This window comes from Diplotaxodon limnothrissa, linkage group LG8 (assembly GCF_057381915.1).
Source record: "Diplotaxodon limnothrissa isolate DT_005_m linkage group LG8, D_limnothrissa_male_GT1.1, whole genome shotgun sequence".
Classification (NCBI taxonomy): Eukaryota; Metazoa; Chordata; class Actinopteri; order Cichliformes; family Cichlidae; genus Diplotaxodon; species Diplotaxodon limnothrissa.
Genome location: NC_140603.1, coordinates 26,333,347 through 26,360,669, shown reverse-complemented (window position 1 = coordinate 26,360,669; position 27,323 = coordinate 26,333,347). Strand labels below are relative to the sequence as shown.

General features: G+C 39.8%; 3 protein-coding genes across 4 annotated transcripts; 1 reads left to right on the top strand and 2 right to left on the bottom strand.

Annotated features, from left to right (window-relative positions):
- Nucleotides 1-681: 681 nt before the first annotated feature.
- On the bottom strand, nucleotides 682-20,706 carry plekhm1 (pleckstrin homology and RUN domain containing M1). Of its 2 annotated transcripts, XM_085361570.1 has the most exons (12): nucleotides 20,538-20,706; nucleotides 19,780-19,866; nucleotides 15,321-15,562; nucleotides 13,540-14,211; nucleotides 12,708-13,161; nucleotides 9,909-10,056; nucleotides 7,352-8,320; nucleotides 6,035-6,180; nucleotides 4,920-5,113; nucleotides 4,699-4,762; nucleotides 4,446-4,603; nucleotides 682-1,329 (listed from the first exon to the last, which is right to left on the bottom strand). In XM_085361570.1, the coding sequence occupies exons 2-12, from the start codon at nucleotides 19,828-19,830 to the stop codon at nucleotides 1,221-1,223; spliced, it is 3,207 nt and encodes a 1,068-aa protein (XP_085217696.1). In that variant the 5' UTR covers nucleotides 19,831-19,866; nucleotides 20,538-20,706; the 3' UTR covers nucleotides 682-1,220. The 2 variants fall into 2 exon arrangements, with proteins under 2 accessions (XP_085217696.1, XP_085217695.1); XM_085361569.1 differs by having other exon boundaries at nucleotides 19,780-20,706.
- Nucleotides 20,707-22,938: 2,232 nt separating this feature from the next.
- On the top strand, nucleotides 22,939-24,825 carry LOC146627041 (interferon a3-like). The gene is made up of 5 exons (XM_085360281.1): nucleotides 22,939-23,091; nucleotides 23,193-23,276; nucleotides 24,247-24,390; nucleotides 24,532-24,621; nucleotides 24,727-24,825. The coding sequence occupies exons 1-5, from the start codon at nucleotides 22,939-22,941 to the stop codon at nucleotides 24,823-24,825; spliced, it is 570 nt and encodes a 189-aa protein (XP_085216407.1).
- A 1,496-nt stretch (nucleotides 24,826-26,321) lies between these two features.
- On the bottom strand, nucleotides 26,322-27,323 carry LOC146627040 (interferon a3-like). The gene is made up of 5 exons (XM_085361003.1): nucleotides 27,192-27,323; nucleotides 27,006-27,089; nucleotides 26,713-26,862; nucleotides 26,531-26,614; nucleotides 26,322-26,420 (listed from the first exon to the last, which is right to left on the bottom strand). Exons 1-5 carry the CDS (start codon nucleotides 27,321-27,323, stop codon nucleotides 26,322-26,324), a joined length of 549 nt encoding a protein of 182 aa, XP_085217129.1.

The window sequence follows — 27,323 nt, the reverse complement described above, 5'->3', positions numbered from 1 at the left end:
TTAAATTAAAAAAAAGAAGGCACAATCAAGATCTGTTAATCAAAACATTTCTCATTATTCTACAAGTACAGTACTAAATATTAATGCTGGAAATCATGTCTGAATAATTTGTGCATTGAGAGAAACAGAAAACATACTGTGGATCACTTTTGTGTAAACATGATGGTTAAGAAGACATTGACAAGCAAAGTAAAGAGCGTGAATGGTCACTTTTCCACTGCACAAACTTGTAGCAGGAACCAAGTTTACAGGAAGTCCCCATGATCAGCTCTTACAATCTGTGGAGATCCTGAATGCACCAAAAAAAAAAAAAAAGGCGAAGGGTAAGACAACGCTATGATTTCTGCTCATACCTTGGTTTTTCTCTACTGATCGGTGCATTACAGCTTTTACCAGACTAGTATGTTTTGGTTCAGGAAACTGAAATAAGTCTTTGACGCAGTCTCCGAGACTTTCCATCTTGATTTCGGTCTCAGTTTCAAAATTATTAAACCACTAGTTAAACTATGAATCTGTGAAACCAGATGATGATGGTTGTCATTCGTTTTATCCACTTAAATTTTACAATTTGAAAGACTCCTAAACTTCTTTGTTCGAATAGGTTTGGGGGTTTTTCAAAGATTTTCTTGTTCTGAAACTAAAGAAGGAAAAAAAAAAAAAAAAAAAAAAAGTAGTGTTTGATAGTAGTTAAGAACCTCTAAGTACAGGCTCTTATTCTGGAGTAGATTCTGATCCAGAAGCAGTCCTACAAGAGGTTTTACAGGAGTGGGTGTGGGGATTCCTGAGTTTAGAATAGGTAATGGTGCAAGCTACTTATTAGTTCCTGCAGTGGAAAACGGCCAACTGTAAAAAATGTTTGGATACAATAGATTGGCAGCACCCTCGACGTCTGACCAGGCCTTTTTTGATGTCGTGGCTGAATCAGAAATCAGAGAGGTATTTAAATCACTGGTCAGTAACATTTGGCTGCATCATGTGAGCAGCACGAGGCTCTGAATGCCTCTACATTAGTGCAAGAGAGTCTAGCTACTGTAGCACTGTGACTTCAAATACCTTCATCTTCATGCTTGCTTTAAGTCAGTTAGGGCAGGCAAACTCATAATTGCACTTGAGGTTACATCATGTGAAAGCTAAATTTTGTTTTCTTTACTCTCCACCAGCTTACGTTTAACAGTCTGGCCCCGTGGCTCACAGCTCAGCACTGTCCCTACTGACCGTGCTCAGTCCTGCAGATCCCTCTCCATGTATTTCCTCATCCGCTGACAGCGAGGACAGGACTGCTCATCAGCCTTGCAGCTTATATGAAACAAAGCTTTGCAATCTTCACACCTGGGCAAGAGAAAAAACAAACCAAATTAAAGGCACTGTGGACACAATTTCCACACCACTTCTAGTAAAAATACTAATGACCAAATTTAGCATATGTTAAAGGTTTTGTTTTGCTTTTCCACAAACTTAAAGTATGATTTTCACAAAAGAATTTCTCAGTCAGTTGACGGTGTCAGCCTTAAATCCTCCGATAGAGAAAATGTGTTTCCCCAATAATTTCCACACATATAGGTAGGGATGGGTATCGAAAACCGGTTCTTGTTGAGAACCGGTTCCCACTGTTTCAATTCCTTGGAATCGTTTGCCATTTTTGCAAACGATTCCCTTATCGATTCCAGTCGCCCCGAATGACGTCACCACGTTGCGGAGTGTCATTTACCTGGCAGGAAACACGGCGCCTAAGCGGCTCAAACGCTCAAAAGTTTGATTATACTTTATGAGAACCGATGACAACAGGGCAACTTGCAAAGTAGATATTTCATTTAAGGGAGGAAACACTACGAATATGCAAAAGCATTTGCTCACAAAACACGCGATGACACGCGTTTTTAATTCCGCTCCGGACTCGTGACTCTCAACCCAGCAGCAGCGCTAACGTTTGCACGTCCTCTCCCGTTAATGCGGCAGGTAAATAATCAACTAACAGTGCATATTATGTTAGCGCAATCTGCCTTATTACAAGACCTGCCATTACTGTACATGTAGGTGACCATGATGAGAGAGACAGACAGAGTCTGGCTCAGATGCTGGCAGTTCTCGCTGCAGTCTACCGGTAGCGTCTCCTTTCAGGCCAGGATAGACTAATGTCACCGAGCAGTGTCTAAGTTTGTGGTCAAAGGCTTGCACCCATTTGCCACAGCAGATGCCCCCGATTTTTGGTAAGTGAATGTGTTTAATTGTGGGCAGGGACATTACTGGATATTCTTGTGTAATTGCCACAGAACAATTTATGTTATACTTTGTTATTGCTACAGAAGAATGTTGCAGCTTTAAGGCAGGGATGACTCCTGGAGTTGCTTTCTCACTGCATATGCTTTATTTCACAATCAGATCGATTCGATAACAAAAACATACAGCAGCTCCTCTCCTACTCCTAGCCCTTCGCTGCGGTGGAAAAAAGAACGACTTCAATCCCCTTCAAGGAACATACGTACAAAATAGTTTTCCTGATACACCAATGGGGCGTTCAATGCCATCTTGTAAATATGAGTACTCTGGCAGAGTAACAGTTCAAATGAAAAATACACCAGAACAAACAAGCAAACAAAAAAAGAAGTGTGGGGTACCTTTGAACCAATGAACAAAGTATAACAATTTATACTTTTTAACATAACCCGACCCCGTCAATATGTGATATGTCTCACAAGAATATTTATTTTATTATTTTACATTTACATTTTTTTTTCCTGGGGACCCTGTGACACCCCATTGAAGAGCCGTAGGCTGGATCTCTCAAGATCTCACTGTTGGGTTTGTAAGGCCATGTTACTCCTAAATTTCTATCTTGTTCAAAGAGAAGATATAAAACAAAGCTCTGAGCTAATCGACCTTAGTGTTCTCCTTTTTTAAAAAAAAAAAAAAGAATCGATAAGAGAATCGATAAAGAATCGAATCGTTAAACAGAATCGAAAATGGAATCGGAATCGTTAAAATCTTATCAATACCCATCCCTACATATAGGTGTTATTTTTATAGCTTTGGAGACACAGATTTTAAGATCTTATCAATATTTTAAAATGAGGTACAGGACAAGACAGTCATTTATATTAGAACAGTTTGAATTCACGTTCTATAAAGCGCTTCTTTGGTAAAGCTGAGCGAGTGGTTGCAGTTGTCACACTATACCTTAGGCTCCTTCCGCCTCACACCCACTCTCACTCAGAAGCTCAAAGCCCCCTTGGACTTTCTCCACACTAATGAGTACACTGTAATTTTCAAAGCCACCAGACAGCAGTTGCTAATCTAAATCTAAAGTGTGTTCTCAGGTATAATTACTATTTTTGTTAGTGGAATCTGGCTGGTTTGACAAGAGTGCAAAGACTTCAGTTCCACTTCAAAAACAGCACATGAAAACAGGGCATTGAGGGATTTGTAGATGAGAAGATGGATCTCGTAAGTAATGCGTTACTTGACTGGGAGCCAGTGGAGATTTATGAGGGTGAGTGTGATATATTCCCCGAGCTTAGTGCATGTTAGAAGCCTGGCAGATGAGTTCTGGACATACTGGATTCTGTCCAGGGCTTTGCAGGAATTTCCGAACAGGACCCCACTGCAAGAAGCCAGCCGGGTGGTGACAAAGACACGGATGATCATCTGTTACAGATTTTGTGTGACTGATGTCAAGAGATGTTCATTAGGTTGGTGACAAATCCCATATGAGCCTGGAAGTAGTGATTGTAGTGAGACCTACTAAGATGGATGGTTTGGAGATGGTGGCACTGGCAGAGTTGCAGGTAGACAAGTTAAAATGCTAAGAGTTTCAGTGCAAGTGAGCAGGACAGACAAGTTTATTGTAACAGAAGGACTGTTCAGGATGAGCGTTTTGAATACAAAGTTAGAGAGGCAAAGCCGAGATGGTTTGGACATGGAGCTGCCAGACAGGAGGAAAAGCGGAAAACCACAGAGAAGAGAAGGAGGACATGCAGCGGGTTGGAGTGACAGAGGAGGGTGCTAGATATAGGGTGAGATGAAGGCAGGTGATCCACTGTGGCGACCCCTAAAAGTAGCAGCCAAAAGAAGATCATTTTGGTCTGTGTGCTTTATTAAAAGTGTTTTCTACGTCTCTCTGGTAGATTGTGTCTTGCTATTCATATTAACAAGAGGGCTTCAGTTTATTTTTGTCCTGTTTACACTTTATATAGCCCACGTTAAAAAGCGACAGACAGTGGCGACTAAAAAGAACACTGAAAACACAAACAAGGGAAAGGAAGTCACACAGAAGAACAGGATGTTTAAAAAGTTGGAGCTGGTGTTTAGCATTTAATTTAGAATATTTGGACAAAAGGCTGGCCTCATTGTGGAGACTTTTTCCTCTTTCTTTTTAAAACTATTTTGTTTTAGGGCTCAAATAAATAAAAAGAATGAGGAATGAAGAGAGATGCCTTTGGAAAACATACCTTGTGGTTGTCTCAAACTGGAAGGGGAAGATGGTGTCATCAGAGTGGCATATCTGACAAATGTAGCCACGCTGGGTGCAAAGGTCGCAGCTGAACACGTGATTAGAGGCATGTTGCACCAGCCTGCGCAGAAAGTTTACATACTGGCCCTCTGCTACCTGACAAAAAAGAAATAAAAAAAATACAGATGCCTATATGTAGGTATTTTAAGGTGGCGGATCCTATATGCAATAAAAGCGGGCCAGAAGGTTACCTGTCGCAAGTCCTTGACACTGTACAGGTGGTTTGACTCCAACAGGTAAGTTCGCTGCCCCATTCTAGAGAGAGAAATGGAAGGAGATAAAAAAAAGAAAAGAAAGGTGTTTAACATGTTTTATAGCATTTAAATTGATTGTTCCTATTAAAAAGAAATTCAATAGGAACAATGTAGCCTAGAGTAATTTATTGTTATTGCCAAGGCATTCTGCCAAACACCTCGCTTTGAGTTTCTTGCAGGCTCCACTGCGGCAGGTATGCAGATATTCACCCAGAAGGCATAGCTTCTGCCTCTGCTCGTGGGCCTGACCCATGGACTCTGTGTGCGCAACCAACTCAGGGTTCAGCTGCTCCAGGTTGAGCAGAGGCTCTTGTTCTACCTGCTTCAGAAGCCACAGGGCTTTCTTAGACACCTGTGCAGACAAACAAGTGTAAGCAGTCTCATGAGGCTGACATGTTGCTTCAAAATGTTCAGCAATTTAAAAAAAAAAAAAAAAAAAAAGACAAACTAGAATATTTAGTTATGAGTGGGTTAGAATACATAAAACAAACCCGCACAGAAAAACTGTAAGAGGACTGTACTGTCAGTTAGCCTGGAGGAAATGCAAATAGTCTGTACTGCCATTTAACTCTATTTCAGCAGATGGCGCTGTATGAACAGTTTCTGTGACAAACAGCAACAACCAGACTTTTTGGTCTTAGAAAGAGGTGACCTCCTCAAAATATAAACACTGTTAGCACATTTAGTACATATTAGCCTAATCCATTCTTCAATTCCTGATTCAGGTTTGCACTGTAATAAATCAATGTTTGAATCAAACCTCAAAACTTGCAAGAAATAAAAAAGAAAAAAAGGTTACTCATTCATATTCATGACAGTGATCACATTTATGCTCATAATTAGTGTATGTGAACATAAATATTTCCTTAATTAAATTTGAGATATTAAATACTGAAATGGCATTTACTTTTTGACTTGATTGTTTTAGCAAAGCCGTCTTTTTATTTAACCTCAGAGGTCACAAAACAGTTAAGTTGCAAAAAAACAAACAAACAAAAAACAAACAAACAAAAAAAAATATTAGAAAATATTTCAAATGAGACTCAGACCTTTAAGATGCAAGTTCATAGAGTTTGGTGTAACACATTACACAGTGTGCTTCATGCTTCCAGTCTGCAGCACTCGTGTTAATACCCAAGGCCAGTTTCTTCAAATGACACTAAGCTTTCATCTAAATTAGCAGGTAGGAAGTCATATATGTTTGTTTTTTCTAATTGCTGTAACAAATTTTTTTATAGAAGTTTGTTTGCAGATAGTTACGTGTTGCACCTACCTCTCTTTGGGCAACATCCCAGTTGTGTACCATGCGTGAGGGGATGATGGAGGTGTCACCTTTGTGGCATGACTCACAGTAGTACAGCCCAGAGAACTCACATAACCTGGCTCTGCCCAGTGACAGTCCAATCTTCTGAGGACAGCCTGCAAGACACAGCAAAGCACAACTCAGTCTGAGTCACATCCACTCTAACAATGAGTCGGATTCCTCTTCCCGTAGACTCAATCAGTGATACATTATGATTTACAAGGCTATGCTTGATCTGCTCCACGTGTCAGAAGTTGATGTCTTTCATCCCAAGATTTATCCCCCCCCCCCCACAAAAAAACCAAACCCCAAAACAGATCTGTCAGCGGGATTACGCAAAGAAACACCTGACCGAGTTTTAAGATACTTGCTAGAAAAGTGGGACAAAAGCAAAGGAATAATACTTTAAATTTCTTTTGGGAAAATAGGTGGATCTTAAAGATGGGTTTTATTGGTTTTGGGGTAAAAGGATCGTAAAAAATACAACTGAACACAAGATCAGGTCTTAGACTCCTAGGCAACATGCTGATTTTTATCATCACACTCAAAACCAAACTAAACAACAGGAAATGAACAGACTGAACAGACAAGTGCAAATCTTCCATAATCTCCAGTTTTCTTAATGTAAAAGTTTCTTCTTTTTTTTTAGTACATAAAATGACATTATCTACTGGTTTATGGATCCTGGATTTTAAAGTTTCAGCATTATTGTTTTGGCTGTCAATATATTAGTTTTGCAGAGCCAGAAGTGAACAATATTTGAACAAGAGATTGAAGTGCAAAGTTATTAGCTAACACAAGCAAGCTCAAGCCATAGGCTCACACACACACAGACGCATCTGCAATGATCAGTACCACACAGCAAGTCAGGTCCATTAAAATGTTCCAAAATGCACATTATAAACATTAGGCCATACCCTTAACTTCAAGTTTTAGTCAAATGCAAACAAATGCATTATTAAAGCATTCATTTACTGTAAAGGTTATTAATGAAGGACGAAACTATCCAAGAGTCCAAAACATGCTTTTTAATGCTGTTAAGCTGATAATTTTAAAACAAGGTTGATTTTGTCCGTCTCAGACTGCTGAAGTCTTAAATTTAAAAAAATGGTGTGCTCAAACCCAGTAAAGGGTTTTGACCCAATCACTTACACTAGAAGTGCAATGAAAAGCTTCAACTTTTGATACTGCAGACAGGATGGATTACCACAACAAGCAAAATCTGCTTGATTTTACATCAAACAGGCTTCAAAAGGTTTAAAGATATTTTTTAAATTCTAACATTACCTGCACATTTGAAGCCCTGAGTGTCCAGGCCCTTCTCTGAGGGAACTTTGAAAAGGTGAACAAGAAGTGCTCCATCTTCTTTTAGCCTATGCTGCACCAGTCTGTACAGATTTCCAGTCGCTTCCAAAGGTACCTCAGAGCCTTCACACTCCCCATTCTCCAGGTATGAGTCAAGAGCCTCTCGGATAAACTTCCTCCAAAAGCGAGCCTCCTTGTCATTCTCCGCTCTAAATCTAAGCGTTTCTCGAATTGTCAGGAGCTTGAAAAAGGCTGGTCCCCCCTGAGAAACATCGGGTACCACATCCCGGATTTCCTCAACAGGGTAATTTAGCCGCTGTAGCTTCCTTCCTTCTTTTACGAGAAATCCTTTCAAGGTCTCCAAGGAGAGAGAGAAAACCATACGTTCCCACGTCCGGGCCTCAGGATCTGTGGAGAAGTACAAAACAGCTTCTTTGATGGAATCTGTTTCTAAATTTGTAGTCGATGTCCAGTCAAATTCCTGCTGAGGAGGAGATGGAGAATCCTGCCCTCCACAAGCATCAGAACCAGACGGGCCTTGCTCAGGGCTGGAAGGGGACAAGGGTGGCGAAGAAACTGCACGTTCATCCACACCATTCTCACACCCGGTGTGCAGCACCTCCCACTGCTCGCCATGCGGTACTGGTCGGCTTTTGTTGACAGCCTCAATAATCCGGTCCACCCAGTCCTCAGCTTCGTCACGATTGGCCGCCCGGAGGTAAAGCCGTTTTCCAGGAAAGGTCAAGTCAAAGCGGCCCTCAGTTGAGGTGATGTGAACGTCTTCACATCGCACCAGGGAGCAGTTTTCGCAGCATGTCCGTTCATCTGCATTCCCATATAGGCGGAACTCAAAGGGTGACAGCTCGCAGTAGTAGTCGCGCCATAATCCTACGGCGCTGCGTCGTTCTAGGTGACCGAGCTTCAGCAACCCTCGAAAGGGGTTTGACAGCCCTGGGAAAAACACATACATAGATGACATTGTCGTGTTTTCACACTGAGAAGGCCTCTTTTATATCCATGTTTACTAGCTGAGCAATACATACAGAAAATTAAGCCACAATTGAACCTTTTGCATTATTTTGAGCAAAGTTGCAGGGTTGTCATAAATAAAAATAAATAAATAAAAGCTGGACTGGTTTTCAATGTAGCTGTCAACTGTGTGTTAAAACTTAAAGACTAAAAGAAAAATCCTCATTAGGACAGGGATTTGTGTCTATGTAAGAAACTATATTATTGTTTGTTAATGTGTTATTACATTAACGTCTGGTAATTCTATGACATTTAGGCCACGTTATATGGTAATGCAAATGTAACATAAGTAATCTAACAAATTACTTTCCCCAGAAAGTAATTCTTCCCTGGCAAGTCCTCTCAACTTGCTACAACACAGTGATGCAATGTAGAGAAAAAAAATGGAGAAGGAAACGGGGTTACAAGAAAAAGAACAGGCCGATATGTGAACTGACATTGGATTTCCAATCAACTATTACATGACTTCAGAGTTCCTGTTAGCAGCGCGAAAACAAAATGAAAAGAAGGCTTGGAATTCAAGTTGACATCCCCAGTGGGATAATTTCACCAGCCAACATTCCCCATTATTTGCTTCAATAGATAAGTTAACATTGACTCACAACACGGTTAAATAATCTAATCTGTTCATGTGAATGACTGAGATTAGCTACTCGTGAACAGTCCCATTATTGACAAAATGATTTTAAAAATAAATAATAACCATAGTCCATATGCTTTGTCACAAAATGTCCCATGACATGCTTCACTATCTGCGCTGTTAACGTTACTGTGTTACACTCTTTCACATTATTTCTATTTTTAAAACAGGCCATGGGACTCATCCAGGTGACGTCCTGCAAATGTAGTAAAATCACATTCCACAGTGATGTGGCCACACGCCAAGCATTATGTAACAGCAGGCGTTTTCTCTTTTGAGACCTGAAGGAAATTACCTGCTGGGAAAATCTGGGGGCGTGGCTTTAATCTCATTCCACGCTTTCTAGTGCTCCTGGACTTTAGTGCAGTATGTTACTTCATTTGTAATCCCTCAGTGGCTACCTGTATTGACCAGGTGTGCGCACACTGCAGGTACCACTAGAAGTGCTGTGGAGCAACGATTTTATATGTGGGCTTCTGTTTAGTTTGTTAACAGCTCTGTCTCTTTCACTTGAATGCAATGATCTATTTGTGATAGAAACAGTTTGTTCAGAGAAACTCAGTTGGCAGAATTCTGAAACTCAGATTTCTTTCCTCGGGCAGTGAGATTGCTGAGATTCCCCATAATTACTTATTCCTTCATTTATGCATTTTTCTTATATTGCATAAAATTCTTACATCTTTTTTTTTTTTTTTTTCCATACACAAGCTTGTAGTGCTCAATTACAAAAAAAAAAGAAAGAAAGAAACTTTATTATGTTCTCACATTGAGCACTGACTGCTGTGAATTATGCCCAGCGCCCAAAACTCTTTTCATACAACCGTTTATCATAAGTTTTACACTCAAAGCTTGGGGGACAGGGGATGGTACCTATTTGTCTGCGATGGACGACACTTGGACGTGACGGCGAGATGCTGGGCTCAGGTGCGGGAGGAGAGACAGGTGCGTCATCGCTGTCCGGCAAATTCTCCAGGTGGGGCTTATAAATGTCATCGTCTGAGATCCAAGAATAAGAATGCTGCAAAAAGCAGGAAAGGATGTTTTATTTAGCATTGGGAACTAAAGGGTTTCATTTGCATGTTAATGGTAAGTAGCAGAGTGCAGTTTGCAAAAAAAGGGTTCCCCTTTTATCATGTGTCATTGGTGTTAGTGGTGTAGAAGCTATAAACAGTGGTCTCTAAACGGTCACGTGAATTTAAGCACAAATGTGTCTGTCTTGACTAATGTTAAGAGATTTTCCTATATTTATGTAAAACACTAAGAAATATCTTTAGTTTTTCCCCATTCAGAGATCACAATTAAGAGTTGTTTTCACTCTAGGCATTTGCTGGTATAGTATGGCTACCTTCTGTACTCCATTTTATTAACATTTCGCCACAGGACTGGTTTCATATCACTACTAATTTGCCTTCCGGCAGTATTCTCACAGTCTATTAACACTGAACACTAGAACAGCAGGTTGGTGTGTTTTTGCTGTGCCCATGTGGGTTTCTGCTGCGTGCTTAAGCTACTTCCCACAGATCAGAGAGGTGTTTTTCAGGTAAAATGTCGCTGTGGATGTGAGTACTATAGTAAGACTCAGTACTCAGTCAATAAAAGTTAGCCCTAATTAGTAGGGGTGCAACGATATTCGTATCGATATTGAACCGTTCGATACAGTGCTTTCGGTTCGGTACGCATATGTATCGAACAATACAACATTTGTAATTTATTTTATCAATTTTCCTTCTGACGATGCTGTCTGTGTTGAGCGCTCAGTGAATCTGTGTTCGACTACTCCGCCTAGGCTGCACTGTCCAGCGCAGATCCACTGAGCGCTCAACACAGACAGCATCGTCAGAAGGAAGAGCGCAGGGCAAGCTAGCGAGACAGAAGTTAAGCTCTCCTTGCAACAGGCAAATTGAACCTCATTCAGATCTGGCGTTTGGAATTATTTTGGTTTTCATGTGACGTATGACCCTGAAGGTAAGCGAGTCATGGACTAAAGTAAAACAGTATGTTGGATGTGCCATGCAATGCTCAATTACATTGGTGTGAACTAGTGTGTTAGCGCAGTTAGCTCGTTAACGTGTTGGCCGTCTAGCCCCATGCATGGAGCGATCGGCGGTAGCTCGTTAACGGAGATTTGCCGTGTTGTGGCGTTAAGGTCATTTCAACGAGATTAACCTGAAAGCACTAGTGGGAACACAACGAATATGACTGCACATTTACGCCGACATCATCCTAGTGCAAAGACAAAAACAACAAGCATGCTACTAACTTTAGCCGAGTCATTTAGACAGCTGTTAGCACATGATTCTCCTTATGCTGCTGAGAATATAGCCCAGAAGAAGCGGATAGTATAGCTTTTATTTTGGAAAGAGACATTTCTCTGTAATAAACTCTCTTTTCCAAAGATGAGTGATTCCTCAATCAGATACAGGGCTCGCAATATCGCTAGCCCGACGTCCCGGAGCTAGCGATTTTTTTCAGTCGGGCTACCAAAATCTATCTCTGCCCTGCCCGTCGGGCTATTGTAGGAAAAATATATGTCAATGCTTTTGCATTCTTTCAGAAATGTAGCTGGGTAATTATGTCATTGGCATCGGTGAGCCACTGTCAATATGTGACATATTGAAGTCGCGTTTGAATTTGCGCTTGTTTTTTTGCTTTCACTTTGCAATCGTGCGAACTGTGTATAGAGAGCGACAGCACTGATCTGTGAGTGATGATAATTTGTGCACCAATTCCTCTGACATCGTCTTATTAATCGTTAGCTTACTATGCAAACATGACAAGTGAAATCTCCCGCAGCAAGCTTAAACATGTGAGAGGTTGATCGCGCAGAGAATCGCTGAGCTTATGTGAGTCGGTGTGTAAAAGCAGCAGGATATATATTTGAGTTCTGCTGAGCCAAATAAGACAGGTCGGGGTGAAGAAGTGACAGCCAAAGAAAAGCTTACCACAAAACGGAGAAGTTATGACAAATCAGACTATAAGGCAAAAAGAAAGTGCAGCTTTATGGTTTCATGGACAAAAGAATTTCTGTGGCTGCAATATGATGAGCTAAATAACCAGGACTGCACATAAGTGGTCCGCAGGTGCGCATTCGCTGTCAAAATAAAAAACACACACAAGGGTTAGGGTTAAATTTAAAAACTGTACTTTTGAGTTAAAATATATATTTATAATTTTAATAAATGACAAATTAAAAATGCATGAACATTTTTTTGTATCGAAAAAATATCGAACCGTGACACCAAAGTATCGAACCGAACCGTGAATTTTGTGTATCGTTGCACCCCTACTAATTAGACAAGGAGTTAGACGATGGATGGACGATGGATGGATGGACAGACTAAGTTAGTAAAACTAATGCGACTACTCACCATTTTTGTGAGGGGTTTTAAAATGGAAAACAAACACAAAATAACATTTTTCCATTATTTATTACAGATATTGTGTTGTTTTTTTCTCTATGCATTATTCAAGATTCAAGAATAAGAGTTGAACATCCTACTTGACATTTCATGCAACAAATATCAAATAGTTTTTTTGCATTCTACGTAATCAGCAACCACAGTATTTATGAACTGATATGAGTGCATTTGACAAATTTGCATTAAGGCCAGATAAAGTTTGTGGTTTTGCTCAAATAACGGCTACCCTCTACAGAGATGTTACACTTACTGATAGTGAATCTGAAGATGGCTTTCTGCTCAAGATGCTTGTAGAGCGACGTGGGCACTGATGAACTGCAGAGTCTGCGTTGGTTTTTTCAGAGCTTTCTGTTGGCTTCTCTTCCTGGACAGGCTCAACAGTGACACTTACTTCCTCCACAGGTTCTGCAGGTTCACTGACTGCTGAGACAAGACATATGTCCGAGTGCAATTCTGAAGAGGCACTTTTGCAGACTTCAGCGGGACACTTATCATCATCAGATGACGGCAGCTCAGTGGTTGTTTCTGGTTGCTCTAAATCAAGCTGTCCAAAGTTTGGAGGCTGGTACTCAGAAGCCTGGGGCTCACTGTCACTGATAATACCCTTCTCAGAGAACTGAGAAGGACCCATGCTGGAGACAAATGAGTCTTCCTGTGTCGAGTCCTGACTGCAGTGTCCGCTCTCCCGGAAATCAGTCAGCGAGCTGCAGAGATACAGATAACTCAAAACATGTATTCTACTTCAAGTTAAATAAAAGAAAAGCTTTTGTTGACGAAAGACCAAAAAAAACAAAAAACAAAAAAAACCTCTGCATCCAAGCTGCTAATTTTATATACTGGTTATTGGCTGCTTTTCAGTCCCGTGCCAGAGCCCATATTGGGGTGGATGTTTTATTGGAGGCTATTTCCTGCCAATGATTAACACATATCTGGTGCTCTATTGATTATTAGAACAACAGGATGGTGTATGAGGGACTGGCTAAAAATATACTACAAGATGGGGCTCATTCAGGTGCTAAGAACAGTTATTTAACTCCTATTTGCTCCAGAATGATTAAAAACTGTTTAAAATGTATACATACTCTTTCTGTGGCCTCTTGGTGCAGATGTTGGGATTAATGGCTGCTTCCAAGTCACATGAAGACCAATGCTCTCCTGTCGGGCTGCGGGGGTCCTGTCCCTGCAGAAGGCTGTCAGAGCTCAAGCTGGAGGACAGCTGAGAGGAGCCTGTGGTATCCAGGCTTAAATTAGAAGAACGAAGAGCAGTCTGACTCCCTTGTAAAAGATCTGATCCCCTCCCCACTAAAACTGGGCAGCCTCTCTGTACATCCAGTGCGTCCGAAGAACCCGATGACTGAGACACTGTATCCCAAATTTCCTTCCATATCGGTTTGGAGGTGGGAGGGTCTCCACCATTGAGGGGCAGGTCGAGTAAGTCTGCCTGGGACAAAGGGCAGAGTCCGGCAAGAGCCAGAGGCGTGGTGGTCCACTCATTGAGGACAGATGACTTGTAAGACAGGCTGAATGTGAGGGAGGCCAGACCCTGGAGGTAGCTGAGCAGAACCTCTCGCTCCTCCGGGTTCAGGAGCAAGGCACTGGGCTGATAATGGGCCTGCAGCTTGGAGTCTTCACGGAACAGCGATACGAGGTAGCACTCCAGGAGGCCGTGGTTGAGGGCCAGCCGTAGCCACGCTCGGCAGCGACCCACATCAGTGCCCACAAAGCTTATCTTCTCCAGCTCTGTGATCACATCACTAGGTTAAAAAAAAAAAAAAAAAAAAGAGTGTGATAAACATATTGCATTTTCACAGAATAATACCTTAAATCAGTCATACTTAAACTTAAGAACAGCATCACTCAATATGAACTCTGAAAATCTTCAGGGACACTTCAATTCAATTCGATTAAATTTCTTTATTGTCCCACAAGGGGAAATTAGTTTAGCAGCAGGATATAAATAAACAGAACAATACTATAAAATAATAATGAAAATAATAGTGATAGAAAGTCCAAGGACAGTTATTTGCCATTGAGGAGACAAGATGCAGTGGGGATAAAAGAGACCTGGAGTCTTTTAGTCTTCCTCACAGGTACTCTAAAACGGCAGCCCTAACCCTTTACTAAAAACTCTGATTTAAACACAAGACTCGGATTAATGACCTCCTGACGTTTCTGTTCTTCATTTCATTTGATCAATCATCTCTCTTATTCTGTGTAATTCTCTATTAACAGCCTTCTTTTTTGCCATGTGATAATGATCAGTCAATTTTTAAAATCTTTTGTCTTGTACTTGTTTTGTAAATGGAAATATTAAAGCTTGAAAATGTTACTCAGGGAACTCAGAACATTTTAACTTCAAGCTTAACAATTGTAAATTTTTCACTGACCACACAGACAACCTGCATACCTTCAATACCCAAAAGGAAGCTGAGGGCCACACTTTGGGAATCACTGATTTGAATTTCTCAATAACATTGTTATTGAGAAGATTGAACATTGTATGTTCACTTTTCTTCTTTGCAGCCACCACATGCTGCTTTAAAGAGACACACACACATACACATGAACACACACCAAAACCCCCTCATCCAGGAGACACAATACTGTCAGAATTCTTTTTGCCTCCTGGAAGATAGTCTTAGCCCAAAAAAGTAGTTGTCATCAGATTACTCGATTAATCAGTGGAATAATTGTTAGAATACTTGATTATTCAAGTTGCCTCAAGGCACTTTGCATAAGGTAAAGACACTACAATAAAATGAACCTGAAGTCTAAGATAAAATCTACAAATGTATTTTTTCCAAAGGGAAAAAGTCCAAAACCCCCCAAATTTAGGAATAATTGTGCCTTGGTTCTGACTTACCGGTGGGTGACACTCTTGAGGAGGCTCCAGAAAAAAGGCTGAGGGAGGGGTCCACGGTCCCCTTTCCTACTGCTGCTTCGAGACTCTGAGCGGATGTACTTGCTCTTGATACCGTGGATGAAGATGGCCTCCAGGGCACAGCAGAGGAGGTTAGCATCGGAATCATCACTGGTGACTACCGAGTCTGACGCTACATATCGTTTCTGCAGGGCCTTGAGCGACTGCGCCAACTTCTCTTTGATCTAAGAAACAATACGTGGAAGAGGAAAAGGATTTTAATAAAACACATGATAGGTTCAAGCTACAAACCTATTCGCTGGAACGTTGAAGGCAATATAATTACACAGCAAGCAAGACACGAAGTAGGCAAAGTTCTTCATGTTTCTCGTGCACAGGAGAGAACCGGACAAACGCCATTCCTTCGCTTGACCCCAGTTGCTCTTGTCCGTTCTCCCGTAACACTGCTCTTTTATTGAGGTTACATGAATATGCATAGGTTCATTAACATATGACGTCTACACACACACAAAGAGTACCTTGCCTTTGTGTGTGTGTGTATGTGATTTGTGTGAGGTCAAGATGTGACCCTGTGAAGACTCCCCAAAAGCTGGTGCCAGGAGTCTAGCGGGTCCATCTGAACAAAAGGCTCTTATACTTAAAGAGATATACGTGTGTTTGCTATATCAACAAAGAGAAGACAGGACCTCTCTTATGCTCCTAGGATGTGGGTGTGCATTCCACTCTAGAATGCACACCAAGCCTTTGCAGCCTGCTAAAGATCACAGTCCTATCACTACACAATTGATTATACACCTCTAAGCATATATGGTTAAATATTTCTAAGCATAAATGACAATCAACAATACAAAACCTAACAACACATTCCTCAACTGGTTCTGATGGGAAGCAGCTGTCAAACAAGAAAAAAAATTCCTGTTCAACCACATACATAGAAAACATCTTCAAGCATTAACTGGCACTTTTTTCTGCATTTCATTCCACAGTGTGATGACAAACAAGCAGTTTGAGATCAGCTGTGATGTTATGACACTCAACCTGTATATAACCTCCTGTCACATGTCACCCACTGTCAGCTGATGGGGAAAAAATAACAAACACATTACAAACAGACCTACATTATGTAAAAGGTTAGAGGACAAAGGCAGCTTCTTTCGCAACACACAAGAAACTTAGTGCTCTTGAGCACTGAAGAACTCTTCCTTTGCAGTGCTTGACTTGTTAAAAGAAAAACATCTACAGGTCCAGTTCCAAGCACCTGGACATATACGGTACATTAATGCAGCGGGGTTATTTTCTGCAAAACTAGAATTACAGGGTTTTTCCACGGTCCACGATGGGCCAGACAAGCACAGTTTGTCCAACTATACTCAAAGCAATGACTTTGTTTCACCTTACCTAATGATCTGAGGTCTCAAAGCCTTGTTAACAAAACATAAAAATTATTTATGTTTTTTTAACTCATTTTTTTCCTTTCATTGAAACATCTGAAAAACACATTTGAGAAAAAAAAAAAAAAGCCATAACCCTGGGGTTTTCCTGGCGTCTGGAGGATGACTACGCACGACTGGTCCATAGTGACGGAAAATAAGATTTGGCATCTAAGCTAACAGAAGTTTCTCCCTGTTATTTTTAGCTATTTTATAAACAAATTAAAAAAAAAAAAAAAAGGTATTTTAAACTTGGGTAAAATAAGCCTCACTTTAAAAAAAAAAAAATACTGGTTACAAATATTTGTAATCATAGTTCTGGTTACTTTTCTTTGGTGAAAGGTCAAAAACCTCTTTAGTGGGTAGCGCCACCTATGACTCAGGCTTCCTACTTTTAAAGGATAATTTACGTCTTCATTTTTATGATCCTAGGAAAGCCTAGTTGGAACACTTCTCCATCTTCTTTAATTGAACCCTCTGGACATTGTGGAGGAATATAAATACCTTGGAGTACACAAAGACAATAAACTGAACTGGGTTAAGAACACCACTGCACTCTACAGTAAGGGCCAGAGTTGTCTCTATTTTCTGAGGCGGCTGAGGTCTTTCAACATCTGTCGGACAATGCTCAGGATTTTCTGTTAGTCTGTTGTGGTCAGTGCTATCCTCTATGCTGTTGCATGCTGGGGCAGCAGGTTGAGGGTTGCAGATGCCAACAGACTCAAACTGATCCGCAAGTTCCTGTTGCAGGAAGGGTCGTGTCTAGGGATGGGTATCGTTTAGGTTTTATCCGATACCAGTGCCGAACCGGTACTTTTGAAATGGTGCCGGTGCTCAAACTGGTGCTTAAAGAATGGAGAACACAAAATTGGTCCAAAAACCTCTCATGTTTAGCTGTTTTTTTGTAAAAAGATAACAATGTTACCTTTTCTGCAGCTATGGGGCATATATGGTATCACTCTTGGCTGGAAGCAGTGCTTAAACAACCGCAGTAGATGCGCTTGGTGTGAGGTCTCGCAGCAAGCTATCAAATACGGCGCATTTTTCGGCTTTTAAAAAAATTTGAGGTGTTACTTCCTTTGACAGTATCACAGTATCAGCTTAAAGCACTTGTTGCAGGCTGCTGAGTTTGCATATTTTGCTGTGAAGTACAGCCAGACTTTTGACCGCTTCGCCTTGGGCATTTTTAATCTGTAGTTCTGCTCTAAAAGAACGTACGTACCTGGACCCGCCTACTATCCTCGGAAACGTAAAATGATTGAATTCAAAGTGTATCACATCTCAGGAAAAACAAGCACCGAAATGTGCGCTGCTTTTCGGTCTGGTCGTTTATGTCAGAACCGGTGCCATGATACCGGTACCCATCCCTAGTCGTGTCTGAGAGGTGGATGGTGTCCAAGATAAGGACAATGCTGAATAATACCACTCCATTACATGCAGGCTAGTCACAGGAGCACGTTCAATGAGAGACCGAGATTACCAAAAATCACACTGCACCACACAGGAAATCATTCCTGTCTGTGGCCATCTCCCTGTACAACTCCGCCATCTAATATACTGTAAACACTGCAATAGTTACACCCTTTAACACACTCTCTACAGTAAAATAACAAATGACAAAGTTCACAGGTTAGAGTTAAATGTCAATCATATATATTTACCTCTGTAATATTCTTGATATTTATAATTGAGCAATTTGTATGTGTTAGCACTGTTTCTTAAATTTGTAACCTTTGTAGCATATTGCATTATTTATTTAGTTTGGTCTGTTACTGTCTTGGAGCAACTTTAACACACATAATTTACTTAGGGATTATAAAGGTATTCTGGTTCTGAAGTCTACCATTCAGGCTAGAGTTAGACTCTCAAAGAGTAGCCCACAGACTGGTGGCAGCCCTTGGCAGTTAAGAACACAGTTTAAGTTATACAATCATATACAGTGCACAACAAATCTCTGCAAGCCATCATAACAGATTGAATATGAATGATGTTGAGGGGTTTAATTGTTGTTAGTGGTTAAAAAAAAAAACAAACACGTTTGAAGCAATAACATGTTTAACATAACAGCGTTGATGGTGAGAGGTGACCGTCTCACTTGTTGTCATTATTTAGATTCAAGAAACACGGGGTGATTCATTAAAATCTCAGAGTTATAATCAATTCTCAAAAATAGTCACACTGAAAATAAACTAATGTCGCATGTATCAAGTATAAGAAAGCCAATGTGTGAGTTAAAATATTAAAAGTAAACAGCAAATATTAGCCAGATCTATTCTTTGTTAAGTAATTCAGCTTTGTACTTCAGTGGTTTTATATTACAGTTCACCATAGACACACAAGCACAAAAAGTACTAACAGCAAGTTCCTGATTCCTGACACGATCACCCAGGACTGATGCGTCAGTTATGTCTATGAAAAAAATCTTGAAATACTTCTGAAATATGTGAAACTATTTCACATTAATTGTTCAATATTTGACTCTTGGGTTAATTTATCAAAGTAAGTAAGACCCTCTGAGACAAAACATGTCCACCACTGATCTAAAAGGATAGAACTTGTTACAAGTTTCTTAGGTTAACCTTCATTCAGTCTTTCAATGCAGGTCCCCTGAAGTGTGCACAACAGCAGCAGAGCGGTCCATTTGGGCTTTTTTCCCCTTCCTGTCTGTACCAGAAGACCTCCTGTAGCCCTGGGACTACACCTATGCAAGACCAGCTTCACCATTAAACATAATGAAAATCCTCTGTTGATGAGCTTAGTACCGGGATTATGATGCATTTCCTCTGCTGCATCCACTATTAGTGGCGTATTGAAAACAGGCTGTGCTGTTGTCGTTTTGTTTTTGTTTTTCTTTTGGAGCACCCCATGTCCCCCACAACCTAAACATCAAGGGGGTACTTTGCATTACAATACTACTTAAATCTCACAAGCCAACTCTCACGCTGTCTCACCAGCAGAGGAAGGAGCCAGACAGAAGTGAAATCCGCAACGTGAAACGAGCTGATTCTTACCTTTTTAACATCCTTAGTCTCGTGGTGAGCTTCAGTCTGCGTGGCGAGCATGGCACCTCCTGGAATAAGTTACTCCAACATGGCACACTGAAACACACACAAAAAGACCTGCCCTTTTCGCACTTGCAGGCTTGACTAACAGCGACCAAACGAGTCATGCGAGTTTGTATCCTGAATATGGCCACGCCTTCGAGCCAGACATGTGACGAGAAGGAAACGAGTTTCCCTCCTCACATCGAGTTTCCAGAATTTCCTATCACGAGGCTGTGCTCTGTGACATTATTTGCCATTTCATCCTTTCTGTGAGTAGCCCTCCAAGTCACGTGAAGCACAGATTAAAGAAGACGTCTGCAGGGAAGTAGCTTCTTAATTCCCCAATAAAAACTGAGAGGCACTCTGAGAACTAATTAGCATGTAATCCAACCACCCTGACATCATCACATCCAAATAAGATTGCGTTAAATACATCAAGTGCTGGGCTATCAGCAAACAAAGTACTGTTTACCAAACAGTGGCTGGTTAATAGTTTCGTTTTAAACACCCAAAGCGACATTTAGAAGCATTTGTTTTCTCTGCAGACGCTTTGCAGTGACGAGCACTGGGCGTATGTGCATTAATGACAGAAATGCACGACCGAAACACTGTAAATTAAACAAATAAAATAAAAAAGCTGTGTAAATAACGAAATGTCTATCAGCTATGTAATAATATTAAACCCAGACGTTGTCGGCGGCTTTTACTAGCTAAGTTTTGCTTACCGAAACAAACAGCCTGGCTAACAGGTCGAAAAACAAGCGCGTGTCCTCCTTAAACTAACGTAAACACGGGAGCTGCACGTTAGAGGCACAAAAATCCGTGCAGTCACTCTCCATCGCTTCCAAAACACCTAAAAATAGAGCAGAAGTCAGCTCGACTTTAGACGCTCGACTGTCACCATCCAACTGAAAACGAAGTGCATCATGGGAACTCAGACTAGTGATGCGTTCAGGCTCCATCACAAATGCTGTGAAACTGAGCTTGTTCTCATGGATTCTCTTCTTGTCGATCTTTTTCTTCTTCGTGAGCTTCTTTATGATTTTCTTGATCTTCTTCTCATTCTCATCCTCTTCAAGGACACAGTGGATCATCTATCTCACCCTATCTTAAGCATCCTCTTCTGACACACCAACCCTCTGCATGTTCTTCTTCGCTACACCCAAGAACGTCCTCCGTGGTCTTCCCTTTTTCCACGGAGCTCCATCTTAAACATCCTCTGCCCAGTATATGCAGTATCTCTTGTCCAAACCATCTCAGCCTTACCTCTCTAACTTTATCTCTAATGTACTTGATCTGAGCTTTGTCTCTGACATGCTCATTTCCAGTCTGATTATTTGCACAGAAAACCTTAACATCTCCAGCTCAATTTCCTGTCTTTTTGTCGATGTCACCACCTCCAAACCATAAATCATAGCAGGTCTCTTTCCTGTCTTGTAAACCTTCCCTCATGGCTCGTACCTCTAGGTCCTTTTCCACCTGCTACCTACTCTCACTGCAGATGATCGCAAGGTCATCTGCGAGCATCACAGCCAATGGAAACTCTTGCCTGAACTTATTCCTCAGTCTACATGACAAAAACAAAACAAACAAACAAAAAACATAATTTATTGACATTATTTGTGTCACTTGCATGCCTACCCTGCCACTGACATTAAAATTATTCTTCATGAATTGTAAAAGTGACCTCCTATGTTATTTAATCTGACTTAGAAGTGACAAATTATAGCTATTAGCTTTATGACTTTTACATTAAAACAAAAAACAAAAGACAAAAATGGCTATTTTGCCCTTCTGGATGATAAAATGGTTTATCACCCAGAAGATAAACCATTCTATCATGGTATTTGTAAAGGGTTAAACCCAAATAGCTTAATAACATGAAAATAACAAAAATACACGAAAGTAAAAAGCTCAATTAAATAGAAAAAAGTAAATAGAATAAAATTGTTTTATCTGTTATGTATGCTTTTAGCTTATTTATATAAGGATTTAATGTGGCAGGAGTTACATAGAGCGTGTTTGCATTTCACCATCTAAACGAGCTCCAACTCAAGTTGATTTCCAATCCTCTGGCGGGATTTCATTTTTACTGTCGACATATTTTTTGTGTCTTATGGTTTCCGGGTTATTTTTTTTATTTAAGACAACACATTAAAAACGAACAAAATCAACATGCAGAAAGTAGGTTAACTACTAACCTTAACTAAAGGTAAACAGAAGCGGTAATAAAAACAAAACAAACAAAAAAACAAACCCAAAGTAGAAGCTGTAGTTTACGAGTAACACTTAAAGACGACATAGTGGTTCCATTGTTGTTGACACCACAGACTTTCTGTTCTCCGTTCTCAGCTCCTGCTCTGCTAAAGACTTTTCATAACACACTCTGCAACTTATAAACTACTCCACCGCATAGCCTCACCACCGAAACAATATATTTCCAGTATAGTTGGCTTTTTATTGGTTTCAGAAACTCAAAAAACATAAACTTCAATCACTCTATACTCCTTTCTTATCCTCTGTAATCGTAGCATACTTGAAAATGAAAGCAAACGTGCGTACGGAAGTTTCGTACTTTCATTTTCCTTTGTGTCTACAGTCAAGACACAGCACTGATGTGTGTGTGTCTACAGACACAACACTGATGTGTGTGTGTCTACAGACACAACACTGATGTGTGTGTGTCCAAACTGGATTTTAACTGGCTGTTTGATCTTTTTTTTTTTTTTTTACTTTTTTTTTAAAAATTACCTACCTTAATGTCTTGCAAACTGCCAAAAAGGTAAAGACTCCCTGAAAAACATTGCTGTAAATCTCCGCTCTTCAATTTTCCAAGATTAAAATCAAGAAGTAAAAACAGATTTCGGATAAATAAACTTTTTCTTGACGGTAATTAAATTACATTTAAATCAACTGAACTAATTAAACGACTATGACGATGACATAAATCTGCCATGTTTTTACTTTTGAGACGTGTGCCTGTGAGGATTTTCCAGCTGATTGGAAAGTGAAATAGGTGTGTCCTTGGGCTCTGCTATAAATGAAGCGCTGGAGGTTTGCTCCATCAGAACACCAGGACACATGAGCGTTTGCTTCACATAAAGGAAATTTCTACATTTTTCAAAAATGATCAGCAGGATTTTCTTCGCTAGCCTGTTTCTCGGGATGTACAGTACGGGCTCCTCGTTAAGTTGCAAATGGATTGTAAAAGATCCAGGCGACAAAATGTGTCAATTCAGTCTGCACAACAAACAAGCTTTAGGTCTACTTGATATGATGGTGAGTGCACTTCTTTGCATAATGTTTAACATGGTATTGATTTAAATAGTTTGATTAGTTCCATGGATATGATGTGTGTGCGTGTTTTGTGTGTGATGCAGATTACTAACACCACTAAGGTTGCTGAAATTGAGCACAACGTGGCTTTCCCTAATCGACTGTATCGCAAGACGTCCAAAGCAACAGTAAGTCACCCCCAACTTTTTACATAAAGTTGTTTCTTTTTTTAATGGAAGAATGGAAAGTGTCAGGATGGCAAATCTACAAAAGTTTGTCTTTACCTATATATAGACTGTTCGGCTATTAAAGGGTCGTAAGGATTCTCTCCCACAGAGCCAAGGGAGTTGTCTCTTATCACGACTCTGTCATAACTGTGCATAATTCAAGGTCGAAATACAAAGAACTCATTTTCAACCATTTATTCCTGTGCAATCTAAGATATATCTGGGAAAATTTTCATTGCTGTGTGAATTCTTGTTCTTTGACTTTCTAAGCCGTCCATCTTCAAGTGTCACAGAAGTATTCCTATAGTAATTATTTCTTCTTCTTCTTCTTTGTCAATGGAAAATTGTACTTAGTAGTCAGTATAATCTTTTAATGATATAAGTTTGCATATGGTAGAATGCTGCATGTAATTATTTGTGTGTAGAAGTATATAGTTGGTGGCATATTGAAAGAATGTCTCATCCTAGGAGGTCTGTAACATTCTAGGGTATTCACCCCCACATCCTAGGAGCATGAGAGAGGTCGTACCTTGTCTTATTGTTTTACGGTAGGATTAACGTAGCTATGTCAGTTTTAGTTTAAGTGCTTCTTTACATATAGATGAACTGTTGGATTTTCCAGACCAGCAGGTTAAGGGAAGTTGTTTATGGGGCCACACTCTGACCACACACACACACACACACACACACACACACACACACACACACACACACACACACCTCCACATTGCAATGTAAGGAACAAACGCTCACTGAAGTATAAATAAAGACCGGGGCAGTTTCTCAGCGCGAGTCTCAGTTTCTGGAGACTGCCCTTGCTAGCAAGAAGTTCTGTGTGTTTCTCTTCTCTGAGTCTTTACTGAAGAAGTGTTTTAGAATATATTTCTTAACATTCTTATTCTTCTTCTTCTTCTTCTTCTTCTTCTTCGAGGATAAACTGGCTTTCATAGTTCAGATTCTGGAGAAGCTGTTTGCCCTGTTTGAGGAGGATCACAGCTCTGCCTCATGGGAGGAGAACACAGTGGAGAACTTTCTCAATATTGTCAACAAACAGGCTGAAGAGCTTCGCTCCTGTGTAAGCTCACTTTCATTTGTTTTTGTAATTTTACAATGAATTCAGTCTCTCTTGTGTAAAAGACCTGACAACTGTGAATAAGTTAAAGTGGTGAATGATTTATTTAAATATATTTTGTTTTATTTCTCTTGATTTATTTAGATTGGAAGCCACAGTTACACGACACAGAAGGTGCAACGGCGGACAGAAATTCATTTCAAGCGACTCTTAAATAAAATCCTAAAGAAAAATGTAAGCCTGCATTATTTTTTTTTACTGAGCCTGTATTTAGTATTTAACTATGACAGATTTTACACCGCTGGTATTTTAATAATGATAATATTGTTTTGTCTGTAGGGTTACAGTGCTGAAGCCTGGGAGACGATCAGGAACATAACAAAAGATCATCTGAGGCGATGCGGATTCCTGGTTAACTCTCTGGGAAATGCCCACTAAAACTTATCTCTTGGATAAATTTTTTTTAAAATATGTTAGTTAATTTATTTTTTAAATTATATCTTAGTTGGTTTCATTTATTTATTGTATTTATGATATTTGCACTATTTTTAATATTTGTATATTATTTATTTATTTATTTATTTTGTAATTTTTATTAAAATAAACTATTTCATATTATTCTACATGTCAAAGTCAATAAATATTTTCTTATCACACAGATTGAAATATGTTGACTTTTCTGTTCCTGAAATATCAAGAATAATGGTTATGCACTTATTTTTAATGAGTGCAATCAAACATTAGACACATTGTCCAGATTTATATAGAAAGATTGTTTTGATTCTTCACAAAAGCTCTTATAACATAGAAAGTAGAAGTACTGATACCTCATGTGGAGTGAGTATGAGCACCAAGACCACTTTAGAGACTTTCTTTGGTTTGGTTTCTTTTGATTTATAAAGTATGACGAGTAAACTGAGAGCTTTGCCTTTACACTCAGCTCTCTCTTCACCCTGATGGACCAGTACAGCAGCCGCAGCACTGATCTGTCTGTCAATGTCCTTCCCCCTTCTCCCATCACTCGTGAACAGGACCCCAAGATACTTAAACTCCGCCACTTGGGGCAGGAACTCATCCCTGATCACGAGTGGACAGTCCACCCTTTTCTGGCTGAGCACCATGGCCTTAGATTTGGAGGTGCTATTCTCATTCACTTCATTACATTTGGCTGTGCAGCATTCCAGTGCGAGCTGGAGGGCATCAGCCGATGAAGGCAATAGAACAACATCATATATGAAATGCAGAGCTGAGATTCAGAGAACACCTAAGTAAAAGCTTTCTGCCACAGATACAAGAGGACTTGTTTTGCAGCCATAAGACGTGAACAACTTGTAGTCCCTGAGTAGACCATGAACTCCTCTCTATGTCAAAATATTCCAAATATGAGGCCAAAATTTGGCCCAAACTGGATCAATGTAAAACAGAAAGGCTGGAAAAACATTATCCACGTTTTTGTTTATTTCATCATGAAATAACTGTCTTAATCGTGTCAATTTATTGATTAAGTGACAGAAGAGTTACATCTTATATTATGGGCTTTCCTTTTAACCCATTAAAGAACACTTTCATTCCACTTTCGTGAACTTCCAAGCACTGTGGAGTTTTGTTTTTCATTTTTTAGTTTAATTGCAATCGAAATCTGGTTAAAGGAACTTACAAGTTCACCATTTTGATATTAAAAAGTAATATAAACAATAAATTCACTTTGTAAGAAGATAGACTCTTTTATTTGGTAAAATATATTTTACAAAATTTTCATTTTGCTCATTATAAAGATAAAAAAATATTCCTAAATCTTCATCAGCATAGAAAAACAATCAAAACAAAAATATACAAATAACCAAGTAACTAAATAAATAAATAAATAAATAAAATAAATAGACAAGCAATTAAATTAACACAGCCGTCATTACAGACATGACAAGAGACAGGTTTTATTGGGCCGTGTGCAGAGATGAAGCCAGCTGTTCTGCTCTCATTAGATGGGCTTTGGTTTCTTTCCTGATCACCTCCCAGGCTTCAGCACTGTGACCCTACAGAAATACCAATATTAGTATTCTTATTGTTATTGAAACAAGTTATTATATCTATTTATCTTAAGGATGATCTAAACCCCAAATTAATGAGAATGATGTGATCTTACCATTTCCTTTAGGATATGATGTGAGAGTCTCTTAAAGTACATGCGCAGCTTTGTGGTTTTCTTCTTGTGACTGTGGCTCCCAATCTAATTTAATTACAAGCAAAATGACAATTAAGAATATGTCATGTCATGTAAAGTATCATATTCGAATGTAATAAAAACCTAACTGAAAGTGAACTTACACAGGAGTGAAGCTCTTCAGCCTGTTTGTTGACAATATTGAGCAAGTTCCTCACTGTGCTGTCCTCCCATGATGCAGAGCTGTGATCCTCCTCAAACAGGGCAGCCACCTCCTCCAGAATCTGAACTGTGAAAGCCAGTTTATCCTCAGCCTGGAAGAAGAAGAAGATCAAATACAGACCACTTTAGAAATGCTTCAATAATAATAAGAGTGGATTTAAAAGACAAAATTAATCTGTCCTAAGGGAAAATTATGTTTTTTTCTATAAATAGGCAAAAGCTGAGGTTCACTTACTGATGATTTGGACACCTGGTGGTACAGGTGATTAGGGAAGGCCACAGTGACCTCCACTTCAGTGGTGTTAGTGGAGTTTTTAGCCTGCAACACATTGAATGTTTTAGTCATCAGATGCTCAAGTGAAATAATTCTAAAACTATTTAAATAACGAATCAACTAATATTAAAACATTAAAACACTCACCATGGTATCAAGCAGATTCAGAGTTTCTTCGTTGTGCTGTCTGAATTTATGATCCATCCATCTGCAGCTTAGCGAGGAGCTTTCAGTGGACAGAGTGAGAAACAGGCAAGCAAAGAGAATCCTGTTCATCAT